Below are 27203 nucleotides of genomic sequence, written 5' to 3' on the forward strand. Positions count from 1 at the left end.
AATGTAATAAAAAATGTAAAAAAAGTAAAAAAATGTGCTGTGTATGTCTTAATAATCCAAAAGTTGATACTGGAATAAGATAATAAATAAAGTGATGTCAATAGCAGTTGACTATATTATAAACACTTTTAAAGTGCCAAAGTGCAACAGTTCTGTGCTAGTGTATATCCTAATAATTAATAAATGGAATAAATAAGTGAAGTAAAATAGATAGTAGGTGCCTATATTCAATAAAAATGTGCACTGAAATGTTGTACCAGATCCAAAAATGTGGTAACCAAAAATGTGCTAACTAAAGGCCCGTACACACGTGCAGATTGTCGGCCGAAAAGATTCGGCCGACGACCGATCGGCCGATTTTCGGCTTGTTAGTATGATGCTTCAGACAGCCGACAGCGCACTTTCGGCCAAACAGAATCTGTAGTGCAAGCATTAAAATTTTTGTATGCCGACACCAGAACGGCCGATTGTTCGCCAGTCAGTACAGAATTCGGCAGCTTTGCAAGACTGGGCATGCTCAGAAAAGAAAAAAGACCAGGAAAGTTAACCATCACATGACATCACTTCTGCAGTCGGCTGTTGTTGGCCGACAAAATTCGTGTGCAGTCTTCTGCAGTTTTCAACAGACAAGACAGCCCTCAGACAAAAGGCGGCCGATCATTCGGCCGACGATCGGTACGTGTGTACGGGGCTTTACCCGCGGCATCGGTGGAGACATGAGGTGGAGACAAGGTGGAAGGAGAGGGGCGGGCACCGGACAAGTGAAAAAAGTGTGCTGATCAGCTTTGTCTTCAAATGAAGAGTTAACATCTGCTGAAATCCCGGCAATTTAACATCAGCATCTGATTAGGTTCCAGGATATACCCAATCCTAAGGATAGTGTGACGAGGACTCGGGCAGGTTACCGGACAGCACTCGTGTCCATAGGACCATCCAGGGAGACCAGAGGAGGACCCAGAGAATTATATACCCAAGGCTCGGTACCCCTGTAGGGGTGACTAACTCTGGTGAGTGCGGTCCTGGGGGTGCGGGGAGCACAGAGTGATCACCTGAGTTCGGGCACCCTTAAAAAAATATTTAGAAGCACCTGCACTGAAGTCACCTTTTTTCCTGAGAATTTATTGCACTAATCATTTATGGACTATTTATAATTGTGGGATTATCCATTTTTAAGACTATTTATGGACTATTTATTCATTTGATGTTCTGAATATTGCTGCTACATTCATACATGGTTGTTCTACTTATTTATATTTTTCCATATACCTGCTGTGAGGTTTCATATACAGTTCCCTGTTGATATACTATACCGCTAGTGGACTTTATTTATTCGGTACACTCAAGGATAGATATAGCTGTTTACCTTTTAACCACTTAATTTATTATACTATACGTCACTACTGGTTTTATTTATTGAATTTATTCTTCCGTCACTCATTTGTGACAGGCTGTGGTATTACCATATACTTGCCATTGGTTCCACCAGTCTAAGTTTCCACATTTTTGGTTACCACATTTTTGGATCTGGTACAACATTTCAGTGCACATTTTTATTAAATATAGGCACCTACTATCTATTTTACTTCACTTATTTATTCCATTTATTAATTATTAGGATATACACTAGCACAGAACTGTTGCACTTTGGCACTTTAAAAGTGTTTATAATATAGTCACCTGCTATTGACATCACTTTATTTATTATCTTATTCCAGTATCAACTTTTGAATTATTAAGACATACACAGCACATTTTTTTACTTTTTTTACTTTTTTTACATTTTTTATTACATTTTCTGCACTTTGACACCTTCGGAGATGTGTATTGAATATTAAGAGCATACTGGCAGCGCCACACACCTTTCTTTATTTCTTACATCTCATTATATGTAAGTACCATCCCTTGCACTGATCTAAAAAAAATTAACTAAACGTGGGCTTTAATCTATCAATTAATATTAACCTACTAGTGATCGCTTAACCGTAACTCTTAACGTTAAACCCCTAGTGACTCAACTTTTGACATTTAATCTAACATTTCTGTGCTGAGAACTCACAGTACCAAAAATCACTATGAACCAGGCTCTTGATGGCTTTTACCCACTAGGAATGAACAGAAAGCATAAAGCTCAACCGGCAATGCAATAGGACTGTGATCCCTTTATTAAATACAGAATCATACTGATGGCAAAATACTTAGTGACATTCATTTTAGAGGTGTACAGAAGGTTTAAACCCCAAAATATATGTAATTTCAATATTTTTCAACTGATTCTATCTGTTCTAAATAAACAGGGTCAAACTCCCATTGCATCTAACTGTTCCTTTTTATTGTTGCTAATTTTTAACCACTTTAGTACCAGGCTATAGCCATAAGACAGCAACAGCACTGCTCTCTCCCAGAACATTGGCCCCTGGGGCACGCATCATGCGTGATCTGTGACTGCTGTGTCTCTTGGACACCGCTAATAACATATTGTGATAAATGGCAAATCACAGCAGCCCTTTACCATGCAATCAGCTGTGTCCAATCACAGCTGATCACATGTAAACTTGTTGGTTATAGGCAGTCCTTTCCTCATGCGTTGACTGTGTGCGGAAAGGAGAGCCGATAACCGGCAAGGTTCTCAGTACATTCTTTACACTGATAATCACGGCACTGGTCATCAGAGCCCTGATTATCAGTGCAGCCCTATCAGTGCCAATCAGTCCTCATCAGTGCAGCCTATCAGTGCCCATCAGTTTCCCCTTTATCAGTGCCTCCCCATCAGTGCAAACTATCAGTGCTCGATAGTGCCACCTCATCAGTGAGCCTCATCAGTGCCTCCTCATCAGTGCAGACTATCAGTGCCCATCAGTGCAGCTGCCTCAGCGCACATCAATGAGTAAGAAAAATTACCTATTTGCAAAAGTTTATAACAGAAACGAAGACATTTTTTTTTTTTAAATGTCAGGTTTTTTTTGTTTACCAAGTGGGTGAATAAATACCACCAAAAGAAAGATTTATCTGTCTCAACAAAATGATTAATGGGTACAGTGTTGCATGACCATGCAATTGTCATTTAAATTGTGAAAATTGGCCTGGGCAGGAGGGGGTGAAAGGGCTGGTATTGAATGGTAATAAAATAAATGTGATGTTAAAGCTTTGAATGGGGTTCAGCTGTGATGAAGAGATTTCTGTATCTGGGTGCCCAGTACCACCTATCCGTTGCCGTAATAAAAGGGTGACTGACCTCTCTCTGGAGTTCTTGTTGTAGGAATCAAGTTCCCAAAAAATGTGGCCAGCTGGAAATTCAATTTAGCAACATTCATTCATACCACTATTATATCATTGGGTGGATTAAAATTCCATTTAACCTACTGTAATCCAATAATCTATAGAAGTAACCTTGTTTAATCTATAGTCTATAAGGAAAATGCAATTAATATTATGTTGATTATTTTTCAATTTTAACAATACCATTGGATTTATTTACAGACATATTCCTGTTGGCATGGGGTCCTTTCTAACAGTGTGGACAGCGCTAACAATGACATTTGTAATAGTTTCATGTCAAACTAAAAAGGATCCAGTAGTCTGCACAGTTATCCAAGGTTTAGAACCTCTACATGGCAAAGACGGGAGAGATGGAAGGGATGGCTGGCCTGGTCAGAAGGGTGAACCAGGTAAATATAATGGTTAAAGAAAGATATACACTTGTTTATAGATGTAGAAAATGACTTCAATATTCTGGCTTATTTTTAAAATGTATTGAGGACGTTTTCTGTAAACCAATAGTTAATAAACTGTTTATGGGTTAAATTCTCTGTGACAGAAAAAGTGTCAGTTCAGACCTTTACACAACTTTGTTGCTACAAAAAAAAAAATCCACAAAAAGCGGTAATTCTCACTTATCCCACTATCCATTCCTCTGATCTTTGCTCTGTTTAAGAGATATGGTCTAAAACAGAATTTTCACATCCAACACTTTTGGGGGTGTCAGCCTGCACTACTGTACTCTGAAGTAATGCAGGTGGCAGCGGATAGAACCACAGCACATGTTGGAGGACCAGGCATCTTACAGACGTGGAGCTGGGTACAGGATGTGAAAAAAATAACAATATTTTTCACGTTTTTTTTATATGAAATTCCCCCCCAAAAAAATGTAAAAATCAAAGTTTTTTTACATTTTTGGCCAATTTGTTTTCTGCTACATCTTTTTGGTAACAAAAATCGCAATAAGTGTATTTTGATTGGTTTGCGCAAAAGTTATTGCGTTTACTAACTAAGGGAAAGATTTCTGTCATTTTTGGTGTTTTTTTTTTTTTAACGATGGTAGTGATCTGCGATTTTTTTTTTGCGGGACTGCGACATTGCGGCAGACAGATCGGACCCTTGACTGACATTTTTTACACTTTTGGGGGTACCAGTGACATTACTACAGTAATCAGTGCTATATATATATGCACTGTTACTGTAAAAATGACACTGGCAGGGAAGGGGTTAATTTTATTGGAGAGGGAGGGGTTAATGTATGCCTGGTGCTTACTGACATGTGTAGGGGAGGTGACTGAGTGACACAGGGACAGATCGCATGTTCAGCTATGCTGAATCCTGCAATCTGTCCCTGCCTGTCACTTAGGAGATCCGCCCGCTTTGTTTACACAAGCGGGCGGATCTCCAAACTCGATTCCCCGACGATCGGGGAAGAGCAGCGGCGATTGCCGCTGCTCCTCCCCTGGCCCGACTCCCGCTGCGACTGAACACAGCGGGAGCAAGCCTCAAGGGGAGGAGTCCAGCGGCGTAGGTCTACGTCGCTGGACGATAACGAGCCACATTGCTGCAGTAGCAGCAATGTGAGCAGACGTAAAGTGGTTAACACAGCAAAGATTCCAGAAACTAGCAGAGGACTAGGAGATTATTAATGCTCTTCTATCACAGGGTGCTTCTTGTGGAAAGCTTTTTGCAGCGACAGAGTGAGCTTGAAAGCACGCCTATCAATATATTATACTGTTAAAGCCACTCTTTGAAATTAACTACAGGAAATTATAGGTTCCTGCATATACTTTGGGGTTTTTTTCTCAAGTGGTTCTAGAGCCCTACAGCCCACAGTGCTTATTTATGCAAAGCCATTTATTATACATGACAGAATAAAACTGTACTTCACATATAGGGGTGGTTAGGCGGGTGACACTTGCTCCATGTTCCCATGTTCCCCAAGTGTGGGTCACATAGGAGGCCTCTCCACCTGTCCAGGGTATCACCTCTTTCACTCCCAGTAATGGTATGAGATCCAGCCGTGCACCTAGAATTGAATCCAGGCATGCACTTCACGTAACTTTCTTTTTCATACATGTGTACAGGATGAGGGGCCTGGAGGTGCAGATCTGCTCCTGTTGCTATGGGAGATGGATCCCAGCCAAAGGACTGCCGACCACACCTCCCTCACTGCAAGAGGCTATCTTACCTGCCACATGTACAGGCTTTATAGTAGGCTGCTAGAGAAACCTTTGTTCTCCCTGGTAATCACTTGTATCTTCACACTTTATGAACTTTTGTACGGTTGACTTCATACCCCAATGTGCTTTATCTGACCCGCGATGTAGACTATGTATGTGCTTTATCTTACATTACACCCCCATTACTTGCAATTAAACCCCTTTAATAACTTTCAGACGAAGCGAAGCAAAGTTTCAAAGATTTACTGAATAAATTTGCATAATGACAACAACAGTGCAAAAATGAGTGCAAACACGTTCCTAAAATCCTTATTCCCTAACTAAGGTTTGCTACTGTTCCAGCATACCTGTCAAGGTCATAGTTGGATGAGTCCATAGTAGCTTTAACTTGGATTTTGGCAAATCACTGGTTCTCAAGGGTCCGATAGCAGCATAGCAGTGTTCCACTGCTCGCATTCCCACACTCCATCCAGCTCTGGCTGTTCCCTTTCTCTTTTATTTTCTTTTTCCTTTGTCCTCTTTTGGGCACAAACCCCCTGTTTGTTTTATAATAAATGGAACTATAAGAAAACCCGGGAAAGAAATAAACTCTTAGATTCCCAAATGGGTTAGTGTGAATTGGAAGCCATAACCTTTACCTGGCTACACACGCTTAGTGGTTTTATCAGAGAGGGAGAAAAAAAACAGCCACATCAGTGCTCCATGTACAGAGCCCTGTGTTGTTAGTAAAAGCTGTGCTTCGCTAAGCTGATCAGTAGGTACTAGTCATAAATCAATGACCAGGACCTGTTGACTGACTTGTGCTGTACTGAATCACAGCACAGATGGGGCAGGGGGAATTTTTCATTTTTAATGTTGACCTTAAAGAAATATTAACAAATCACTGCTTCCCACCAAACAGATTTATAAAATATGTCTTTCAGGGTAGTTCCCCAGACCCCCATGCCATATTAGCCTATACAATAATATAGCTATTACTGTTTTTTTTTTTTTTGCATTCAGTTTCATTGATTTCAATGGGTCTTAGATTTGGCACCTATACATTTGTCATGTTCTGTGAACCTGCCTCGACCTGAAACCAGGTACATTTGGCTCATTCCAATTTATAATACATCGCTTACAGATTAGTCTTTAGGGAGAGCTCTGTTCCAGGGCAATCACTCTACCTACTTGATTACTAACTGTTGAGCTAAGTTAAAATCCACACAGGGGCATAATTATGAAAGCAATCTAATCCAGCCAATTCCCATGCCTGGAATCAACTTCATTAGTTGGAATTTACTGATGTTTTTCAATGCATTTATGAAGGTCCTATGCAGCGCACACAGAACCTGTATGATATTCTCATATTCAGGCTGTCAAGTATGGAGTAAATATGTACAATGAAAAGTGAGCCGGAGAGAATGGAGTCTTTTATAGAAAACATTTGGAATAGGAATCCAAAAAAAACTGATTATTTACTATTTAAAAACAATGGGGTAGATTTACTAAAACTGGAGCACTCGGAATCTGCTGTAGCTGCCTATGGCGGAAATCAGCTTCTAAGTTCAGCTTGTTCAATCAAAGCGGTTGATGTGCAAAAAAAACCCCAAAAACCTGCAAGGCAATAGCATGCGATACATACTAGCACATTAAGAAATACTCACCTTGCATACTAGCACATTATGAAATACTCACTTTGGAAAAAAAGCCATCCAGCACTGTAAAGTCACCGCTGTAAGAGCGGACATGTTCCTCCTGTCTGGCTTCCGGGTCCGCAAGCTCCTGCTGAGATTGGAGACCGGAGCCATGAAGACGTCACTCCCGCGCATGCGCGTAGGAGCCGCCGTTCAGAGCGCATGGGCCGATGATGTAATTGGCTGCATGCACTCTGAATATCTCCTAAACAGTGCAAGTTTAGTAGATATTCACAGTACCTACAGGTAAGCCTTATTATAGACTTACTTGTAGGTACAATATATTTTGCACTCCCCAGTTTTAATAAATAAATCCCATTGAGTCATAGAGACCATAAAAATTCAATATTACAAATATCTACATAAAAAGACTAGTTCGAACTAGGGCACATGCTAATCTGGCCATTAATTAGATGGGGTAAATACTTTGACAGGTGTCCAATCATAAGCCTATTGTTTTTGGAAAACAGACCTGTCTAGTAGACTTGCAATAAGAGAAAGGGACAGTAAACATGGCCATGCTGTAGATGAATCAAAATTTCTATGGAACAGGAATATTGGAAATTTTTCAATCAGTCAGTGGGTCCAGTGCTAAACAATGTATTCTGGCAGTAGAGAAGTCCCTGCTGTCAGAATACTATAGTACAGCATGGGGTATTCCTCCATTCTCTTCACCCGTGTGGATGGGGGAAATCACCTATCTACTGTATGCTCAGCCTGAAGCAGAAGGAGAACCTGCATGTGCAATGAGAAAACATGGCTGCCCCCTTTATGCAATTATATATTTCTTTAAATTACACACATACATGTGTATAGAAACTAGGCACCCAAAGATGCATGCAGCAGCTTTTGGTAATTTCGTCTACAGATAGGTTACAAATGAAGTGGTTACAATCACAAAATACATTCATATAATTATGAATAGCAGTTATTTTTCTGTTAGCAGCAGATAAGTAGTTATTTTTATCAGAACGTCATTTGTGTCCTCTATAATGACAGTTAAAAAAATGTTACCCCAACATTTCATATTGGTGCCTGATGTACCATTTGCTCCTGTTATTTTTGTATTTCTTCCTTTGTGTAAAATCCCTGGTGTTTCTGCTAGTCCCTCTGCTTTCCTTTTAAAAACTGACCACACTAAGTAGGAGAACACACCAGGGTCAGTTCTCTAGGTTCTCTAGCTATGATGGGAACTCCTCCAATGATCAGACTTGTCCTGATACCCCCCCCCCCTCCCCTTCTGCACAGCCATTCTCTGGGAAGCTCAGTGTTCTGTTACTTCTCCTCTCCCAGCTAAAAAAGAGGAAAAAGTGTTTACAATGTTTTTTTTTTAAATCTATACACAAATGTTTTGCTTTTAATTTCTATTTTAACAAAATTGTTTGTTTTATAAGGGGGTACATACGCAATAAAGATCAGTAATTGGCCTGTAGTGTGTTAAAACCATATGATTTAAAGTGTATCTAATGTTAAACCCAAAAACATACAATGACCGCCAGTTTGTCGCTTACCAGTCCTTACACAGCGGGAAGGAAAAAAAAACTCTCTATTCCCCCCATCAACACTGCCTTCCACAGAGCTACTGTCAGTAATTACATGACAGGCAGGTTGTACCCAAGGCCCTGCGCCCTGCTGAAGCGGCCAATTTTGATCCATGTGTGGCCGGTTTTAGATGTGGCAAAACTGCATTTGTTTATTTATTTATTTTTTTATATACTTTATTTCCCCCAAATGATTATGCTACTTTCTGGCACAGGGTGACAAAACTTACTTACTAAACTGTATTTAAGGAGGGGCAGTGTTGTCAGGTAGGCTGCTGTCCAGATTTGGCTGGCAAATATCTCTGCCTCTTCATATCTCCCTTAGGAGGGGTTTTGGGTTCAAAGAAGATAGATGGGAAAGCTCATAATATTGTTTGTAATTCAATCCCAGGAATTTAGAAGGATATTGGATTTCTATCAAGATCAGCAGGTACTTTTTTGTACTTGCAAAAAATACTTGCCTAAAAAAGGAAACTAAGGGCAGGAAAGCTGTAATATATTATATATTTTTGTTGCTTGGTTTAGATATGTTTTAATCTTTCATTTGATATGTACAGCATGCTTCTATCATATATTCATTGAATGTTAATAAAAAATGTTAAGATAGTGTGATGGTATATACAGAAAGTGAACCAATAATATCAATGTGTAAAGATATATAACAGTGTGTTGGCTTTTCCTAGGATCACTCGGAGAAGCAGGAAGCCCAGGATTAAAGGGAAATCCAGGCACTCCAGGCAAAGCTGGTCCACAAGGTTAGAAAGGAGATCAGGGCATTACCGGACCCGAGGGCAAACCAGGTGACACAAACTACTGAGCATGGCTGATGTTTGATATATAACGTTTTTGGTGTTTTAATTGAACTCCAGTAAAAAAAAAAACTTTTAGTTTTGGGTAAATTGGTGAAGGGTTAGAACCTCTGTTAGTTCTGTATAATTGATAGAAAAATAGCCTAGGCTATATACAGCGCTTGCCGCAGAAAAACAATTAACTTAATGTATGTGAACAATGTTGAAAACTTATCTTTACAGTATAAGTGAAAATACAAATCAATTAAACACATGAAAATCAAAAAAAGTTCCAAGGAATTGATAAATAGATAAATAAGTATTTTCCGGTGGTGATCAATATATGTGAACAAAATAAATGTAAAATTCAATAAATAAAGTATTTTCAAGTAGTGATCAGGTGCAAAGTGCTTCGTGCTCAATAAATAAAAGTTTGTGACTTTCGTGACGTGGATTCCTCTTTTCCTGTGGCTTGTGGTAGAAATAAATGACTTACCAGAATTGTTGGGTCCTATGTGCTGTATAGCACTAGGACCTACAGCGCTTGGAGGCCGTTCAGGCCGGATTGGGGATCCCCTTTGTAGATGATCCTTGTGGGATACAGGTTAGGTTCCTCCTTACCCGATCTCGATCCTCAGGATATGGGGTAAAAAGAAAGGCTCCAGATAGTGTATTATCATTTTAAAAGTTTATTCATCAAATATTCATAAAAATCGGAGCAAAGAAAGACTCAAACTCCAAGTTTGCAGGCAAAGAAACCGCTTACAAACACCTCCTAGCAGAGTGGCGAGCGGAGTGTTCCGGCTTGCGTTCTACGTGGTGCGTAGTGTGCTGACGTGCGTTCCACAACCTTGACGCGTTTCGTCACTTCCTGTGACGTTTTCAAAAGGACCTTTATTGAATTGTCAAAAATAGCTATTTATGCTTTGATTTTACATTTATTACTGATGTTATACAATTAAAATGTATCTTGATGAAACATATCCATGTAGACATATTTTCAAAGAGATGCTTTAGCTCACAAAAGAAAATCAATAAGACCAGAGGACAAAACTCAAAATATATATATTGTGATTTAGACAAAAGCATTACATTATTTATGTTTTTTTTCCAAACTTGTAACAATTATTTACCCCCACTATTTCTAATTTTAGGCCCACAAGGTCCAAAAGGTGAAAAGGGCATAATTGGTCCTTCAGGAGCAACAGGGGCTGTTGGAGCTTCAGGTGCTAAAGGTGCTCCAGGTGCAGCAGGACCCACTGGAAATCCTGGTGCTATCGGTGCTCCCGGAGCCAAGGGAGACAAAGGGGCCATAGGTAACATAAGCCTAATGCTATTATTAATATATAAAATATGTTGTTTCTTGTTGTCTATAAACTCAAATAAAACTATAAAAACAGCTGCCATAAATGTATTGTTTTTGTTTTATTGGGGATTTTTTGTTAGGGAAACAGGAAATTTTTCCAACAATCAAAGCAATCTGGGACCCATGATAAAAGCTTGGTGACCCCCCGCTCAGGTAAACAAGGTCAGATGAATTGGATGCCGCTGACTAGTGAGGGTGCAGGCTAGGGAAAGGCTAATCCAGATCCAAAGTACACTGTATAAATAGAAAGAGATAGCCCGGCCGCCACACACCTCACCTCTGGATGAATCAAACGGAGGCTGTTTTTACCTGTTAACCATTCGGGCCGGGTGAGGTGTTTGGCAATCAAGGCAATCTGACTAAAACAATTTACCTTTATTGTACATGCAAGTGTTTGTAGATCATATCATCTCATGAAAGAATGGTAAATGATCTGTACAAATTTTATTTAGATATTATCTCTCTGAAGTGAGTACACACTTCTGAATCATGCTAGATAGTAAGAACAATCACAGGCTACTTTTTGTTATTTTCCAGTTGATAAAAGTTAGCTTGAGGGCCCAATTTTGACATTTCCATTCATTAGTTCAAAATTATGAGATTCCCCTTGTCCAAGATCACACCCAATTTCCCAATTTGCTTTCTGGGCTTCTCAGCCTCAACCTCTAAATATGCAGGAACCAACAAATTGTGGCTGCAATTCCTTCAGTTATGCCCTTTTTCGAGTTACCATGCATGTTCAGCAACTCAAACATGGGTGATGCCGTGATATTGGGAGGCAGCCTGGGATGATGCAGGACTGTCTCAGGAAATCTAAGACGGCTGGTGTCTATTCATTTTTTGGGAACCTACACTCCATCCTTGAGATCCTTGGACCCCTTCTTTTTTTTTGTAGTAGATGGAACAGCATAATATTATTGTGTGAAATTCCCCTCTACCTGTGCCTCACTGCTCTATTAAACTAATATTTAGGGGTAGGGAATCCACACTCCTAAATGAGTGAACACCACTAGTGTACTATCAAAAGACCCAAAGATGTTTATTACACCACGGAACAGATATCCTTCATTATGGATCTCTTAAGATAATTTCCAACACAAAGAACTACAGGCTTCTCAACTGTAGAGATATTTAATGCATCCAGAAGAAGTTTAATGCCTAAACATACTTCACATTTGGAGAACTAAGTGACAGTTAACGAGTTTTCATGTAACAAACTTTGCATCTCTTGCCTGTCTGCATCCACCATTCACCTCTGACTAGCTGTTAGGTATCGTACATCAGAAGACTGCATTTTGACCATAGTATGTGCTATTTTTAATGCCAATAATCAATAACCTTGAAAATGGGACCTTAAAAAAAACAAATCTGTTAAGTTTTTCTATATGAATGCTGGACTTGGAAGATGATCCATTAAAAACATGAAAACAAACTTCGCACAAAACAAGTTGCCTACAGTAACAAATCTAGAGAAATTAGGCAAGAAATATGATTGGATGCAGCGGATGAGAAATCAGAGATGAAATGCCTTTTTATTTACTTTTCTTTTCTTTTGATTTAATGAATCAATGCTTATTAGTCCAGTACCATCCTCACATCAATCCAAACAATGAGGACCCCTCACCATATTACCCAATGGCCAAATAATGTTGGTAATTGAATAGCCATCTCACGCCATGAGAAGCCTACAGGTAGAGTGTGAGCAGGCTCTGTTTGCTAGACTGATGTGAATAATCACAGCATTACTTACACAACCTAATCTTTGACTAAAGATTCATTCTCCTATTACTTAAACGACAAAAACAGTGCAAACAGAGTACTTGAGCATACCACATACAAGGACATGCACTACTCCTTGGGATCCGGTGAAGCCCACTGTTCTATATCCCACTGATGACCATGGCTGGAGGGTTCAGCAACCTCTGGTCCTGTTGTATGAACTCTTTAGGAACTGTGCAACATTGTATTTAATGTAATTAAACATGCACTGTTTCTTAATTCCTTGTACAGTATGTGGGATAGTTATTTGTGCTTTCTGCACTGTTTATTTTGTTTGAATTGGCAGGTTTTTCTCTGAACCATTTTCTGTAAGGGGTTATGATTGCAACCACTATTAGTGCCTAACAAATCTCGGATATTCCTATATTTACCATTATAAACATGTTTTATATGTGTATTGCACTCTAAGACTTGCTGTTTTGTGGTTGTATTGCTGTTATATTCTCTTACAACTGTTAACAATCCTTTGCAATCTATGGTTTAAAGGTCTTCAAGGAGTAAAAGGGGAAAAGGGTGCAAATGGTACACCAGGGACAACAGGAACACCAGGCACTCCAGGTGCTAAAGGTGCAATCGGTCCTCCCGGGGTCTTAGTTACAGGAGCTGCTGGGGCAAAAGGAGACAAAGGAGTTCCAGGTATGTTGTGAAATGACTCCATATTAACTAAGACTAGATTTAAAGTGTATCTTGTTGCAGAGTGCGATCACTGGGTGCAGCGGAGTCCATTCAGATCAGACATTGTGGAGTAAACAGGAACTGGCTTCTTTATTAGAACATAACACAGGAATCAAACATGTCACCTCATTGTAATAAGAACAACAGACAGGAAGAGATAACCAACAAGTACAGTGCAGTGTACAGGAAATGACAACACATCATAGAGAATGCATAGCATATCACTAAGCATTAGCGACATCTAGTGTCCTATTTATGAACTGCAATAGACTAAGCTTAAAGTTGTTGTATCTCCAACATATCTAAGCCAAAACATTTTTGCCTTTTAATACTGAATAGAGTGGAGAACAGTTGGAACTACTGTCTTTTTTTCTGCTTTTAAAGCAGTCTGTGCCCCACTGAAGAGTTTCCCCCTCTTAATTCAGCAAGGTGTCCAATGTCTAAAGAAAGTGATAAATAATACAAAATGTTATAGTTGTCATGGAACAATTACAGAGGGGAAGTCTTCTTATGGGGACACCTAGTCCAGCGAAAAAACTGTTTAACTCTTCAAGTGTGCTCGGGTGTTTAACGGCCAGTGTTAGACTGTGTGTGAGCACAGGGCAGCCTTTTTACAGGGCAGCATAATGGCTACCCCTGGATGACACACAAAACTTCTGAAAAAAAATCTTTGGCATCAATTTGCCACCCCTCTTAAAGTGCCACCTAGATCCAATGGACCCGTAGGGCCGGCCCTGCAGCCACTTTCTGCCTTAATGCATCCACTCTAACAAATGCTGCATGTCTTTTCTCAGGGCAGGTTTTTTTGATGGTGACAACAGTGGAACACTCCTGTGCAATATGCATTAGCACAGTCATTTGTAGTCTCCGTTAATCACTTATGTTCTGCTATACATTTTGAAACAGCTAAGTGGTGGTCACTTATTTCTGTAGTGCCATGTAAAACCAGCAATGCAGAAATCACCCTCAGGCAGTCAGTTAATTTGGTGTGAACTGAGGAATCAGTGAACAGCTCAGTTTACAGATACAGTATATAAACCCAATTTGAGCAATACTGAACCATGTGATAGCTGTGGTGACCAATCACATATGTAAATAGTTTAGTGTTTACACTAGAGAGCCCACCCCTTCCTCTTACAACAAAAAAACACCAAAAGAAAGCTCTATTTGTGGGAAAAAAAGCCATCAATTTTACTTTGGTATAGAGTAGCACAACTGTGCAATTGTCAGTTAAAGCAACGCAGTGGCGAATCGCAAAAAAAGAACTGGTCGTTAATGGGGTAAAACCTTCCAGAGCTGAAGTAGTTAATTCCCATCATTGTGTACATGCAGCCCACTGGATCACTGTACGTGCATCACAATGGATGCACTATTTTTCACACAAGTTTTCACCTGTGTATGTTGCAGCACGCTATAGCATTCTCCTGTACTGTATATGTGCATTCATTTGAAATGGCATGTTACTGAAAGTTATCACAAAGCAAATTTGTGAATGGGCTCTATTAATTTTAGATGTGGTTTATTTCCTTAATTTGAAACCCTTAAAATGCAGAGAATAGTAATTACTTATTATATATTTTGTAAATTCTAGTAAATGGAATATAGTACTAATCAATTCATATATTTTAATAGCAGCACATGCTAAAGATTTGTTAGCATAAAAAAATTGTGGTCTGTTAAATTGGTCATTATATATATATATATATATATATATATATATATATATATATATATATATATATATATTTTATATTTATTTATTTTATCAGGCCCGCAAGGTCTGAAAGGGGAAAAAGGCTCAGCAGGAGGTACAGGAGCAACCGGTGCGACTGGCACTGCTGGTATGAAGGGTGCTACAGGTGCAACAGGACCACCAGGAATTCAAGGAGTTAAAGGAGCTGCTGGTGCCAAAGGAGACAATGGAGGTCAAGGTATAGACATTATATTAATGAATCATTTTCAAATGTTACTTTTATTGTTATTAATGAAACAATATAATGATACATCAGAGGAACAATCTACTGTACATTCACATTTACTATTACCTGACTCTCAGTCCTCGTTCACATATATGCAATGCGGGAACCCTGCAAATCCACTGTGGGTTCCCGCATCGCATTCAAATAGCAGGCAGTTCACACTGCCATATGCCAATCGCTGGGGGGGTGTCAATAGGTAGTTAACAACACCCCCAGATCAGTTCGCTTATCGTAGTGTGAACTGACAGTTCGGACATGAATCGGATCGCATTGGTGTGAACCACCATGTGATCTGATTCTGAGGTGGACCCAAAAAATGGTCCTGTGTGTGTTCTGTCTGAATCCGATGCAAATTCAGCCATACAATCTGTATGGCTGAATTCACATCGCACAGACATCACATGGGATTTTCAGAGCAGTGAGCTCCGAATCACATGCGCTGTCTGTCATCGCTGTTGTGTGAACCGAGACTCAGAGATGTAACTATAATTCATAGGTCCCCATTGCAAAATGTTTCCATCCATGGCAGGTAATATGTAATGCATCCTATACGGACCCTATTTCTACCCCTTAAAGTGTATCCAAATCCAAAATCCAAATGTAATATATTGCAGCTTATCAGTCCTTAAATGTGATTGCTGCATTGGACATAGAAAGCTTTTGTATCTTTATTTTTACCCAGAAAATAATTTCAATTACCTGACTTCTAGTCCCCTCATGCCTATGGTGTTTTCTTCACCGTATCTATGGAAGGAGCCATGATTGTCACACAGCCTAGACCCCAAACATACACAATATTACCAAAAGTATTGGGACGTCTGCCTTTACACGCACATGGACTTTAACGGCATCCCAGTCTTAGTCCGTAGGGTTCAATATTGAGTTGGCCCACCCTTTGCAGCTATAACAGCTTCAACTCTTCTGGGAAGGCTGTCCACAAGGTTTAGGAGTGTGTCTATGGGAATGTTTGACCATTCTTACAGAAGCACATTTGGAAGGTCAGGCACTGATGTTGGAGAAAAGGCCTGGCTGGCAGTCTGTGCTCTAATTCATTGCAAAGGTTAGGACTCTGCAGGCCAGTCAAGTTCCTATACCCCAAACTCACTCATCCATATCTTATTGGACCTTGCTTTGTGCACTGATGTACAGTCATGTTGGAAAAGGAAGAGGAAACCCAAAACTATTCACACCACGTTGGGAGCATGAAATTGTCCAAAATGTCTTGATATGCTGAGACCTTAAGAGTTTCCTTCACTGGAAGTAAGGGGCCAAGCCCAACTTTTGAAAAACCACCCCACACCATAATATTCTAATCATATCTATGGTCTAAGAGACCGTAAGCGACAAGTATTTTGTCACTCCCGGTTTCGTCGGTTGTTAACAAACTATTGCTGGCTTGGGAAAAACATCAGATCTTAGTTTGACTCAATGTTTTTAAAGGCAGAGGAGAGATCTGGGGTCTAATAGACTCCATATCTCTCAGGAAATAGTACCTGTTACTGAACATGCTATCACAAATGTTGTTCATTCCTTGTTATAGCAATAAAGTTGATGAGAAAAAAATAAATGAAAGGTATAATGTAAAAAAATAAAAAAATAAGGAAATTTTAAAAATGTTTTAAAGCGCCCTGTCTCTCCGTGCACACACGTAAATGTGAACTCACATGTAAGTACATGAACAGTGACCACACCGCACATGTGAGGTATCACCGCAAACGTCAGATTGAGAGCAATAATTCTAGTACCAGGCCTCCTGTTTAAAGGCATTTAAAACATTGCTTATAGATAATTTGCCTAAATATGGATGTACACAGTTTGTCACTGTTTCACAGGCGTGCGCACTATTAAAGCTTGACATGTTTGGTATCTATTTACTCATCATAACATCATATTTTATATTTTATCAAACAATTGGGTATTGTGTTGTATTTTTTTTGCATTAAAATTCATTAAAGTGTATTTTTTTAAATTGCTTTTGATAAAACGCTTCACAAATACCGTCTGATATAAAAAATTGCAACACCCACCATTTTTTTCTCTGGGGCCTCTGCTTTAAAAAAATTATACATTTTAAGGGTTCTAAGCAATTTTATAGCCAATAATACAGATTTTTACATGTAAACAAAAAGCAAAAGCAAAGAAAAGGCCTGATGTTCAAGTGGTTTAAAAAAAAAAAAATGTAAAATGCAGGATTTTACCATGATGTGCTTGCGTGCACCACATGCTAGCATATTATGGTAGACTTACCTTTCAAATAGAGCCCTCCAGCAGAGATCTGCTACCACTCCTGGTGCTTCCTGTTGGAAAAGATTTCAGAGTCCAGATTTGCACTCTCCATTCATGTGAATGCCCAGGCCGCAATGACGTCACTATTGCCTCCCTGAATGCTCTCTGAATTCATGGAACACTGAGGGGTTGATTTACTAAAGGAAAACAGACTGTGCACTTTGCAAAGTGCAGTTGCACTCTGCAAGTGCAGTTGCTCCAGAGCTTAGTAAATAAGGTAAACATTCACTTTGCAAAGAATACCCAACCACATGCAAGGATAATTTAAAAAAAAATGCATTTTTGCTTGTACATGATTGGATGATGGAAGTCAGAAAAGTTTCTGTTCATTTACTAAGCTCTGGCGCAACTGCACTTGCAGAGGGCAACTGCACTTTGCAAAGTGTACAGTATATTTGCCTTTAGTAAATCAACCCCTCAGTGTTCTGTGAACCCAGAGAGTACCGTGCATGCATCAGTGACATCATCAGTTAAAGTTAATGACCATATCTGCTGAATGGTTTGGGCTGTTTCCATGGCACATAAAGGTAAGACTTTCTATAAGCTTAGCTCTAGGGCAAAGTTAAAATTTTAGCTTTAATACTTCATTAATGTGTAAATATTGTACAAAAAGTAGTCCTAAGCCTCCAAAACCCTGAGCCAGGAACTTTACAATTCTTTTTAAAATATGAAGCAACAGCCATCAAACACCCCACTCCACTCTTTTTTGCAATTCCAGAGTGGCATTATTTGTTGCTATGACTGTAGTTACACCCTTGCTGACTTTTTTATATGTTAACTTATAGCAGAAAACATGTATAAAGAAGAACCAAACTTAAGATAATTGAAAGGCCTCCAAAGGAGTTCTGGTATGGTATTTAGCTTTTTCGGGAGAAATTTTGATGTTAGTTGTTGAGACATTAAAGGATGGTTGTCTGGAATTGCCATTGGAAGTTCTCAGGCTACAATGGGGTAGAGCAAGACACATTTCCTTTTTTTGGCACAGCCTCAGTTTCTCAGATCTTAAAAAAATATTATGACGATGGCTGGGAGGTAATAACAGTAACACAAATGTTCAATCCCATTTCAACATACCATGTCATTTTTTGGGACTCCCTGTTACATTCTTAGGCTTTTGATGTTGATTTGGTGTGCATGGAAACTGGTTAAAATGCACATAAGGGAAACAGCGAGGACATCATTTAAATATCCAGGGTAACAATATAAAGATCAGGCCTGCAGATGTAGGAGCAGCCTAAGTGGAGGGCCTACATGACTGGGTTTGACAGTCTGGGCTCAGCATAACAGGGGTTAATTGGAAGGTGTAATTAAAATAGATAAGCCTTACCTGATGGGGTGGGGCAGGATGTGGCAGGTTGTGGCAATGGTGGTCTCTTGGCAGAAGGTGGTGCTAAGGGCACCATTTGCAAGGGGACAGGGCAGGGTAAAGATTTGCCTTCCCACCCGCCCTCAGTTTTTGTTAACTTTGGAGGGGTGTCTCCATTTTTTCATAGGGTGGGGGCATTTTTTTTTTGTCGTAGCAGCAGGCAGAGGTTGATGGGTTTTGAAGGCAGGGGATGGTTACGTTCTTTGGAGAATGAGGGGTTGGGGCCCATCTTCAGTATGGTGTACCTGCCCTGTTAAGTGTCAGAAGTGTCATGTGATTGATTATTTGGCAGTATCGGCTGGTGTATTGTTAAACAATTGTCCCCGAGCCAGTGTATTTTGCGTCTGGGGGCCATAGAGATGTGAGTGGGTGCCAGATACAGCCGGTTGGTCATTCACTTCAAAATCCTAAGACTGAGGGGAAGTGTAGATAGTTACATTAGGCTGTTAGGTTTCTGTTATATTTTGAAGTATGTAATTTTATGTAACTAAGAGTTTTTATTGTTAAAGATGTTTGTTTTAATAAAAAGGCTGCTATGGCCATTTTTAAAACCCAATGTAAAGTGTGTGGTCTAAGTTATTACATTGGGGGGAGGGTAAAGAGGAACGGAAAGTGTTAGGTCTTGGGGGGATTACGGCAGCCCTAACATGGGCAATACCCCAGTCATGAGTTATTCAGTTATTCTTTTACAATTTTCATAATGACATAGTTATCTCTCTTTAAATCATATTGAAGTATTCATGAAGGATATATACACTTTTATTTATTGACTTCCATAGACAATATCTGGCAATGATACAGTATATCCAAATAAGTTGACTTATCCTAACTAATTCTTCAACCCTAGCAACTGTCATCACACTTTTATCCCACATATGGTATGGGATGTGTATAAAAAAAGGTGCTAGTTCTTTCCACCATGCTTATACATGATGTTTAAAGTGTTTAACATATTTATCTCTAGGTGCTCAAGGTCTAAAGGGAGAAAGAGGACCACCTGGTGCCAATGGAGCTGCAGGTACTCCTGGGATTGCAGGTGCCAAAGGTGCTTCCGGTTCTCCAGGTATCGCAGGAATAAAGGGAAGCGCTGGTGCAAAAGGAGATAAAGGAGATAAAGGTATAAAAGAAATATGAACCTTCTAAAGATGATGAATAAGGTCCATTTGTAAATTGGAATTATATCTGAAAATGTAATCTTCTCCTAAAGGTACACAAGGCATAAAAGGAGACAGAGGACCAGCAGGTCCTGCAGGGGCAGCTGGGTCAACAGGAGCAGCTGGTTTAAAAGGTGCCACAGGTCCTCCAGGGACTGCAGGAGCTAAAGGGGCTACTGGTGCAAAAGGAGACAAGGGAGATTCAGGTACTGTCTTTTTTCTTTCATGGAAATGGTGTATATGTATATATATATATATATATATGTTAACAGTTTGTCAAATATAATGTGATCTTATATTAACTACTTGCCGACCACATTTACTGCGGCAGTGTGGCTCTCCCAGGCAAACCGACATAGGGCTACGTCGGTCGTTTGGAGGCAGCTAGGGGGCAAGCGCGCGCCGGGGAAGCTGATGCACGGGTCAGGTGGCTCCGAACGCCGCCTGACACCCGCAATCATTCCCCGCTGAGAGAGAAGAACGGTCAGCTGTTGAAAACACAGCTACCTGTTCTTCTACCTGGAATGATCATAGAGCCCCTGTGATCCTTCTATATAGGATCACAGGTCTCTATGGTCATTTCACAAGCCAGGCCCCCCAGTTAGAATCACTCCCTTAGGCTCACATTTAACCCCTTGATCACCCACAATGTTAACCCCTTCCCTGCCAGTGTCAGTACAGTAATAGTGCATATTTTTAGCACTAATTACTGTAGTAATGTCACTGGTCCCCCCAAAAGTGTCAAAAATTTCAGTCAGGGGTCTGATCTGTCCGCCGCAATGTCGCAGTCCCGCTAAAAATTGCAGATTGCCGCCATTACTAGTAAAAAAAAATAAAATAAAATAAAAATGATATAAATCTTTCCCATAGTTAGTAGACGCGATAACTTTTGCGCAAACCAATAAAAATACGCTTATTGCAATTTTTTTACCAAAAATATGTAGCAGAAAACACATTTTTTTTTAGAATGTTATATAGCAGAATGTGCAAAATATATATTTTTTTTTTTTTCAGAATTGTCGCTCTTTTTTTGTTTATAGCGCAAAAAATTTAAATCGCACAGGTGATCAAATATCACCAAAAGAAAGCTCTATTTGTGGGGGGAAAAAAAGGACAGTGTCTCACGACCGTTAAACTAAACTAAACTAAACTTGCCTGTTAAAGTAACGCAATGCCGAATCGCAAAATATGTCCTGGTCATTAAGGGGGAAAACCTTCCGGTCCAGAAGTGGTTAAGGTCACTTTAAACTTTTTAGTGCAACAACCCCTAAACACACAGACAAACACTTTTAGAGACAATAATACAGTTGTTCTATTCTTCACAAAACTCATGAAAGTGAATTGCTGAGGGCAATCATACCTTTCTGGTAAGAATATTATGTTACAATTTAAACTCACTTTTGCAGGAGAGCTAGGGTAATTTTCTAGGACACATGGATAAATATACTTTGAAATACATTCATATTTTTTTTTGGGGTGAAAACGTATAACATTTCAGGAAAGCACTATCAAACACAAAATCAAAAATATAATATATTGCTGCTTACCAATCCATAGATGTGATTAGTTTTCATTTTTTTTTTTTTTTCAGGCTTTCAGGCTTTTTTCCCTCTGTTTTCACCTGGTGATTTGTCCAGTAACACACCTTCTGTATTAGAGTGCCCTTACTCTGGATGAATGAGCACAGGGGCACCTTTGGACAGCATTATTGTCAGTTTGGGGAGTGTTAGATGTACCAGACGATGTAGATACACTAATAAATTGAAGCCAAACTCTAGCTCACATTGCAGTTACACAAGCAGTTACAGCAACAGCTTAAAAAAAAAAAAAAATTGGGATAATGCTTTTACATTAATAAATAAAAGCTGATCATTTTGAGAACCCCTGTCAGTGGTAAATGGTTTGTCTCAACAGTCTAAACTGCTACATCTGCAGGACAGCTTGTTCTGTTAAAAAATAATGGACTTACTGGCCACATCAGCGTTTGTAAGCAGTAATATAAAATAGTTTGCTTTTGGGTTTATTACCCCTTTAATGGCAACTAATTGATTTCTCCCATGACAGGTTAAATGATCTTTTAGAATCATGTGTATGCCTATGACCAGCTCAAATCTTTTCATGAACATGTGTTTGATAAATAAAAACAAAAAATTATGATATTATCATTGGTTGTGTCTGTTACTCTGTTTTAGTTTTATTACACTAATGATTATAAAAAAGGTAATTCATGATTTTCAGATGCTTCCCTTTCAACTAAAATGATAAATCTGGAGAACAAAGTAGCTGCTCTAGAAAGGACCGTCGCCTCTCTAAAGAAAGGTTAGTTAAAGTGTTTTTTACCCCAACAATTCATATTCCTGATATGTGGCTGCTGTACCATGTACTTGTATAGGAAAGTCTCCTGTTCTCTTTGTATTGATTCCTTTGTGTGAAATCCCCGGTGTTTCTGCTAGTCCCTCTGCTTTACTAATAAAAACTGACCACACTAGGCAGAAGAGCACACCATGATCAGTTCTCTACAGTGCCTTGAGAAAGTGTACGTACCCCTTGACATTTTCCACATTTTGTCATGTTACAACCAAAAATGTAAATATATTTTCTTGGGATTTTATAGGCTAACACAAAGTGACACATAATTGTGAAGTGGGAGGAAAATAATAAACCGTTTTCAACATTTTTTACAAATAATTATCTGAAAAGTGTGGCGTGCATTTGTATTCAAACCCTATTAGACCCCGTTCACACTGGGGCGAGTTGTCAGGCGACCTGGTCGCACAGGACCCGTTCTAATAGGAGCGACACAAGTCGCTCCGACTTAGAAATAGGGTCCTGAGCTTCTTTGGGGCGACCTGGAGCGACCTGCATTGACTTCAATGATATGAAGTCCATGCATGCCGCTCCGAGGTCGCGGTGCGAGCTGTGCACCGCGACTTCACAGGTCGCCCCGGCAAGTCGGGTCGCGCCTATGTGAAACCGGCTCTTCCTCTGATACTCCTAACTAAAATCTAGTGGACCAAATGCCTTTAGAAGTCACCTAATTAGCAAGAAGAATCCACCTGTGTATAATTTAATCCCAGCATCGATACAGCTGTTCTGAGAAGCCCTCAGAGGTTTGTTGGAGAATCTTAATGAGCAAACAGCATTATGAAGGCTAAGGAACACATCAGACAGGTCAAGGATACTCTAACTCTTGGACGTACATCTTAAAGATTACAACATTCAGGGGTATGGGAAATGAATGTGTCCACACACATCTACACAGGTTAACCTGGATGGACTATTGCCTTTATACAACCTCAACTACTATGTAACTATGGATAAAGTTGTGGAGAAGTTTAAAGCAGGATTAGGTTTTAAAAAAAATATCCCAATCTTTAAACATCTCACGGAGCACTGTTCAATCCATCTTCGCAAAATGGAAAGAGTATGGCACAACTGCAAACCTACCAAGACATGGCCGTCCACATAAACTGACAGGCTGGGCAAGGAGAGCATTAATCAGAGAAGCAGCCAACAGGCCCATGGTAACTCTGGAGGAGTTGCAGAGATCCACAGCTCAGGTGGGAGAATCTGTCCAGAGGACAACTATTAGGTGTGCACTCCACAAATCTGGCCTTTATAGAAGAGTGGCAAGAAGAAAGCCATTGTTGAAAGGAAGCCATAGGAAGTCCTATTTGCAGTTTGTAAGAAGCCATGTGGGGGACACAGCAAACATGTGGAAGAAGGTTCTCTGGTCAGATGAAACCAAAGCAAAACGCTATGTGTGGAGGAAAACGAATACTGTGCATCACCCTGAACACACCATCCCCACCGTGAAACATGGCGGTGGCAGCATCATGTTGTGGGGATGCTATTCTTCAGCAGGGACAGGGAAGCTGGTCAGAGTTGATGGGAAAATGGATGGAGCCAAATACAGGACAATCTTAGAAGAAAACCTGTTAGAGTCTGCAAAAGACTTGAGACTGGGGCAGAGGTTCACCGTCCAGCAGGACAGCGACCCTAAACATACAACCAGAGCTACAATGGAATGGTTTAGATCAAAGCATATTCATGTGTTAGAATGGCCCAGTCAAAGTCCAGACCTAAATCTAATTAAAAATCAGACTTGAAAATTGCTGTTCACAAACGTTCTCCATCCAATCTGATAGAGCTTTTTTGCAAAGAAGAATGGGCAAAAAGTTCACTCTCTTGATGTGCAAAGATGGTAGAGACATTCCCAAAAAGAATTGCAGCTGTAATTGCAGCGAAAGGTGGTTCTAAAAAGTATTGACTCAGAGGGGGCTGAATACAAATGTAAAAAATTTTGGAAACCGTTCATTTTCTTACCACTTCAAAATTTTGTGTCACTGTGTGTTGGTCTATCACATAAAATCCCAATAAAATACATTCATGTTTAACATGACAAAATGTGGAAAATTTCTAATTTACATTTTTTTTACAAGGTGATTGTTTACAATCACTTTAAGTCAACTATACAACTATAATTTAGCTACTAGCGGGGTAGGACACGGGTGTGCAATCCCATGCATTGGAGAAGCATAAAGCCTGGCCACTGGCGGGCAAGCTGAATACGGCCAATCGTCCTAGCTACTAGCGGGAGGCCCATTAATACACCCCGAATCGATGCGCTGGAGGTTTTCGTGTCCCAGGTCAGACCGTGGTTTGGAGCGTGCTTGGTAACGTATGGCAGCCATTTTTTGTATATGTATTTGTATTGCGGTGTTTTGGAACTCAGGTGTGTTTCATTTTGCGGCCCCGGCTCTTCCTGTGTCCCAGCGCAGCTTCCGGGTCACCGCTGGGTGTCTGAGGGCTGTGCCGGCGCAGTGGAGTGGCTGTTCGTGCTCACATATGCGCACTGATGCTGTCTGTCACGGGGGGGGCGGTGACGTCATCATCTGGCTGCAAATTTAAACTGCTGTCACAGTGGGTCACATTGGGATTGTACTGCGGGCATATGCGGCGGCTTCCCTGTGTTTGATCGTTCTCTGCTAGTGGTAAGCTTAATCCTGCTGGATGTCTGTGTGCAGTCTGTGGTGTATGCAGCACTTCCTTATACTTGTGTTTATTAGTCTTCCTGTTAAGAGCAGTATGGATACTTCACCGCCCCCCAGTGGCCAACCCTTACTCTACAGGTAAGAGTGGTATTATTTTTACCTATCCCTGTACGGTTCGGATTTAGGGCAGTAGGGGTAATTTTTCCCTTTTCTCTTAGCCCTTCTAGGTCTGATAAACAAACTAAAGCACGCGAAGATAAGGACCTTACTAGGTCACAACGTCATCACACATCTCCTGGCACTAGACGCCACAAGTCTTCTACCAAACATCACAGGGAAGGCTCCACGCTTGCATCAGCACAAAGACACCCTGATAGAAGATCTTGCTGGGGTTGTGCAGCACGTGTTTCTGATGGCAAATCACTATGTGATGCATGTTTTGCCCATGCCTCTAGAGAAAGGGCGAATGATAACCAGCAGGTGGAATCCCTGGTTAGACGGGTGGTCTAAGAATCCCTACAAAACCTGGAGGTTGACCGCACCTGTAGCCCCTCGGCTGGTATGGCAGACATCCCTGTTAGGGATAGCCTCAGTACTCCCGGCCCTTCTCAGCAGAGCATTTCCGGCTTCAACTCCTCGGATAGTGAGGACGAATCGGATACTCCTGGCACAGGCTTTGATTTTGCCTTGGTCCCTACCCTGGTTAAGGTAGTTAAGGGAGCCCTAAAGTGGGAGGAGCCAGTAGAGTCTCCATCTAAACAAAGAAGGTACTTCAAACACCTAAAGAAAGAGCGCCATAATTTTCCCTTTTTAGGTGAGCTTGGCGAAATCATCTCGGATGAGTGGGGATGTGCAGAGAGGAAAAATTCTCTGGTATCCAAAGTTTCCAGGATGTACCCATTCAAGAGTGAGGATGTGAAGCACCTGGAGTCAGCGCCCCTAGTGGACGCCGCCCTCATGAGATTAGCGAGGCACGTTACTCTTCCACTCGAAGACACAGTGTCTTTTAAAGATGGGCTGGAAAGAAAAATAGACACTGACCTTAAGAAGATTTATGTGTCTGCTGGAATGGCTTGTAAACCAGCCCTAGCCATTGTGGCTTTATCCAAGGCCATGGAGGCCTGGACACTAGAGGTGGATTTGGATCTAAGGTCTGTATCAGAAGAAGTAGCCAGAGCTTCTTCAGTGAATGAGCTCAGACTGGCGGCTTCTTTTCTGGGGGAGGCTTCCCCAGATATTATTTGTCTGGTGGCCCGGGTCATGCTCTCTTCAGTGACAGCTAAACGGGCTCTATGGCTGCGCCCCTGGCTGGCTGAGTCTTCCTCCAAGCAGGCTTGGTGCCGTATTCCATTCGAAGGGTCTTCCTTGTTCGGGAACAAGCTGGAGAGCGCTATTTCGCGGGCCACGGGCGGTAAGTCGGGGTTCCTCCCGCAGGATCGTCGCCTGCTGGGTCAGAGAAGGACACAGTCCAGACAATCTTCGGATAGAGCGAAGGATGCTCGAAGTTACAGACCTGGTCGTGAATTCCGGAAAACATGGAGGAAAAATCCATCTTCAAACCAAAAGGCTTCCAAAGGAGCCTCTTCTAGTAGCTGGGAAGCGGCTAAGTCCTTTTGATGTTGGGCCTGTCCAGATGGTTCAGGTCGGTGCTCGCCTTCTCCGGTTTCGACGCGTCTGGGCAGCCTTGATAAGAGATTTTTGGGTCATCAGGACAATCTCCACAGGCCACACTTGGTTGTTCTGCAGTCCACCTATCCTCAAGTTCGTTCCCACAGCTCTTCCACGGTCGGAAGAAAAAGGCAAATCCTTTCAGCATATGTAGATGCGCTGCTGCTTCAAGGCGCAGTAGTTCCAGTACCAGCCAAAGAGGTTTCAAGGCCTCTATTCTCCACTCTTCTTAGTAATGAAGAAGAATGGCTCCTGGAGACCGGTCATAGACCTCACACATCTAAACTCTTTTATAAAAAAGGAAAAATTCAAAATGGAGACACTATTGACAATCCGCCAGGCGGTTCAGCCAGGAGATTGGCTTGTGTCAATAGACTTGGAAGGATGCATATTTCCATGTGCTTATAGCAACAGAGTTCCAGAAATACCTGCGGTTTGCTGTGGATCAACACCATCTTCAGTTTACATGTCTCCCATTCGGGCTCACAACATC

The 27203-nt window shown here is 40.7% G+C and overlaps 1 protein-coding gene across 1 annotated transcript in view; it reads left to right on the plus strand.

Moving 5' to 3' along the window:
• The window catches only part of LOC309564291 (uncharacterized protein), a 117944-nt gene that overhangs the window by 76663 nt on the left and 14078 nt on the right, over positions 1-27203 (plus strand). The window contains exons 9-13 of the mRNA XM_082268917.1: positions 10598-10759; positions 13075-13224; positions 19859-20011; positions 20102-20254; positions 22287-22367. Coding sequence (XP_082125043.1) covers positions 10598-10759; positions 13075-13224; positions 19859-20011; positions 20102-20254; positions 22287-22367 — 699 coding nt within the window. The remainder of the gene's footprint in view (positions 1-10597; positions 10760-13074; positions 13225-19858; positions 20012-20101; positions 20255-22286; positions 22368-27203) is intronic.

The sequence above is a fragment of the Pelophylax lessonae genome (genome assembly GCF_965119305.1).
Source record: "Pelophylax lessonae genome assembly, chromosome: 9".
Lineage (NCBI taxonomy): Eukaryota > Metazoa > Chordata > Amphibia > Anura > Ranidae > Pelophylax > Pelophylax lessonae.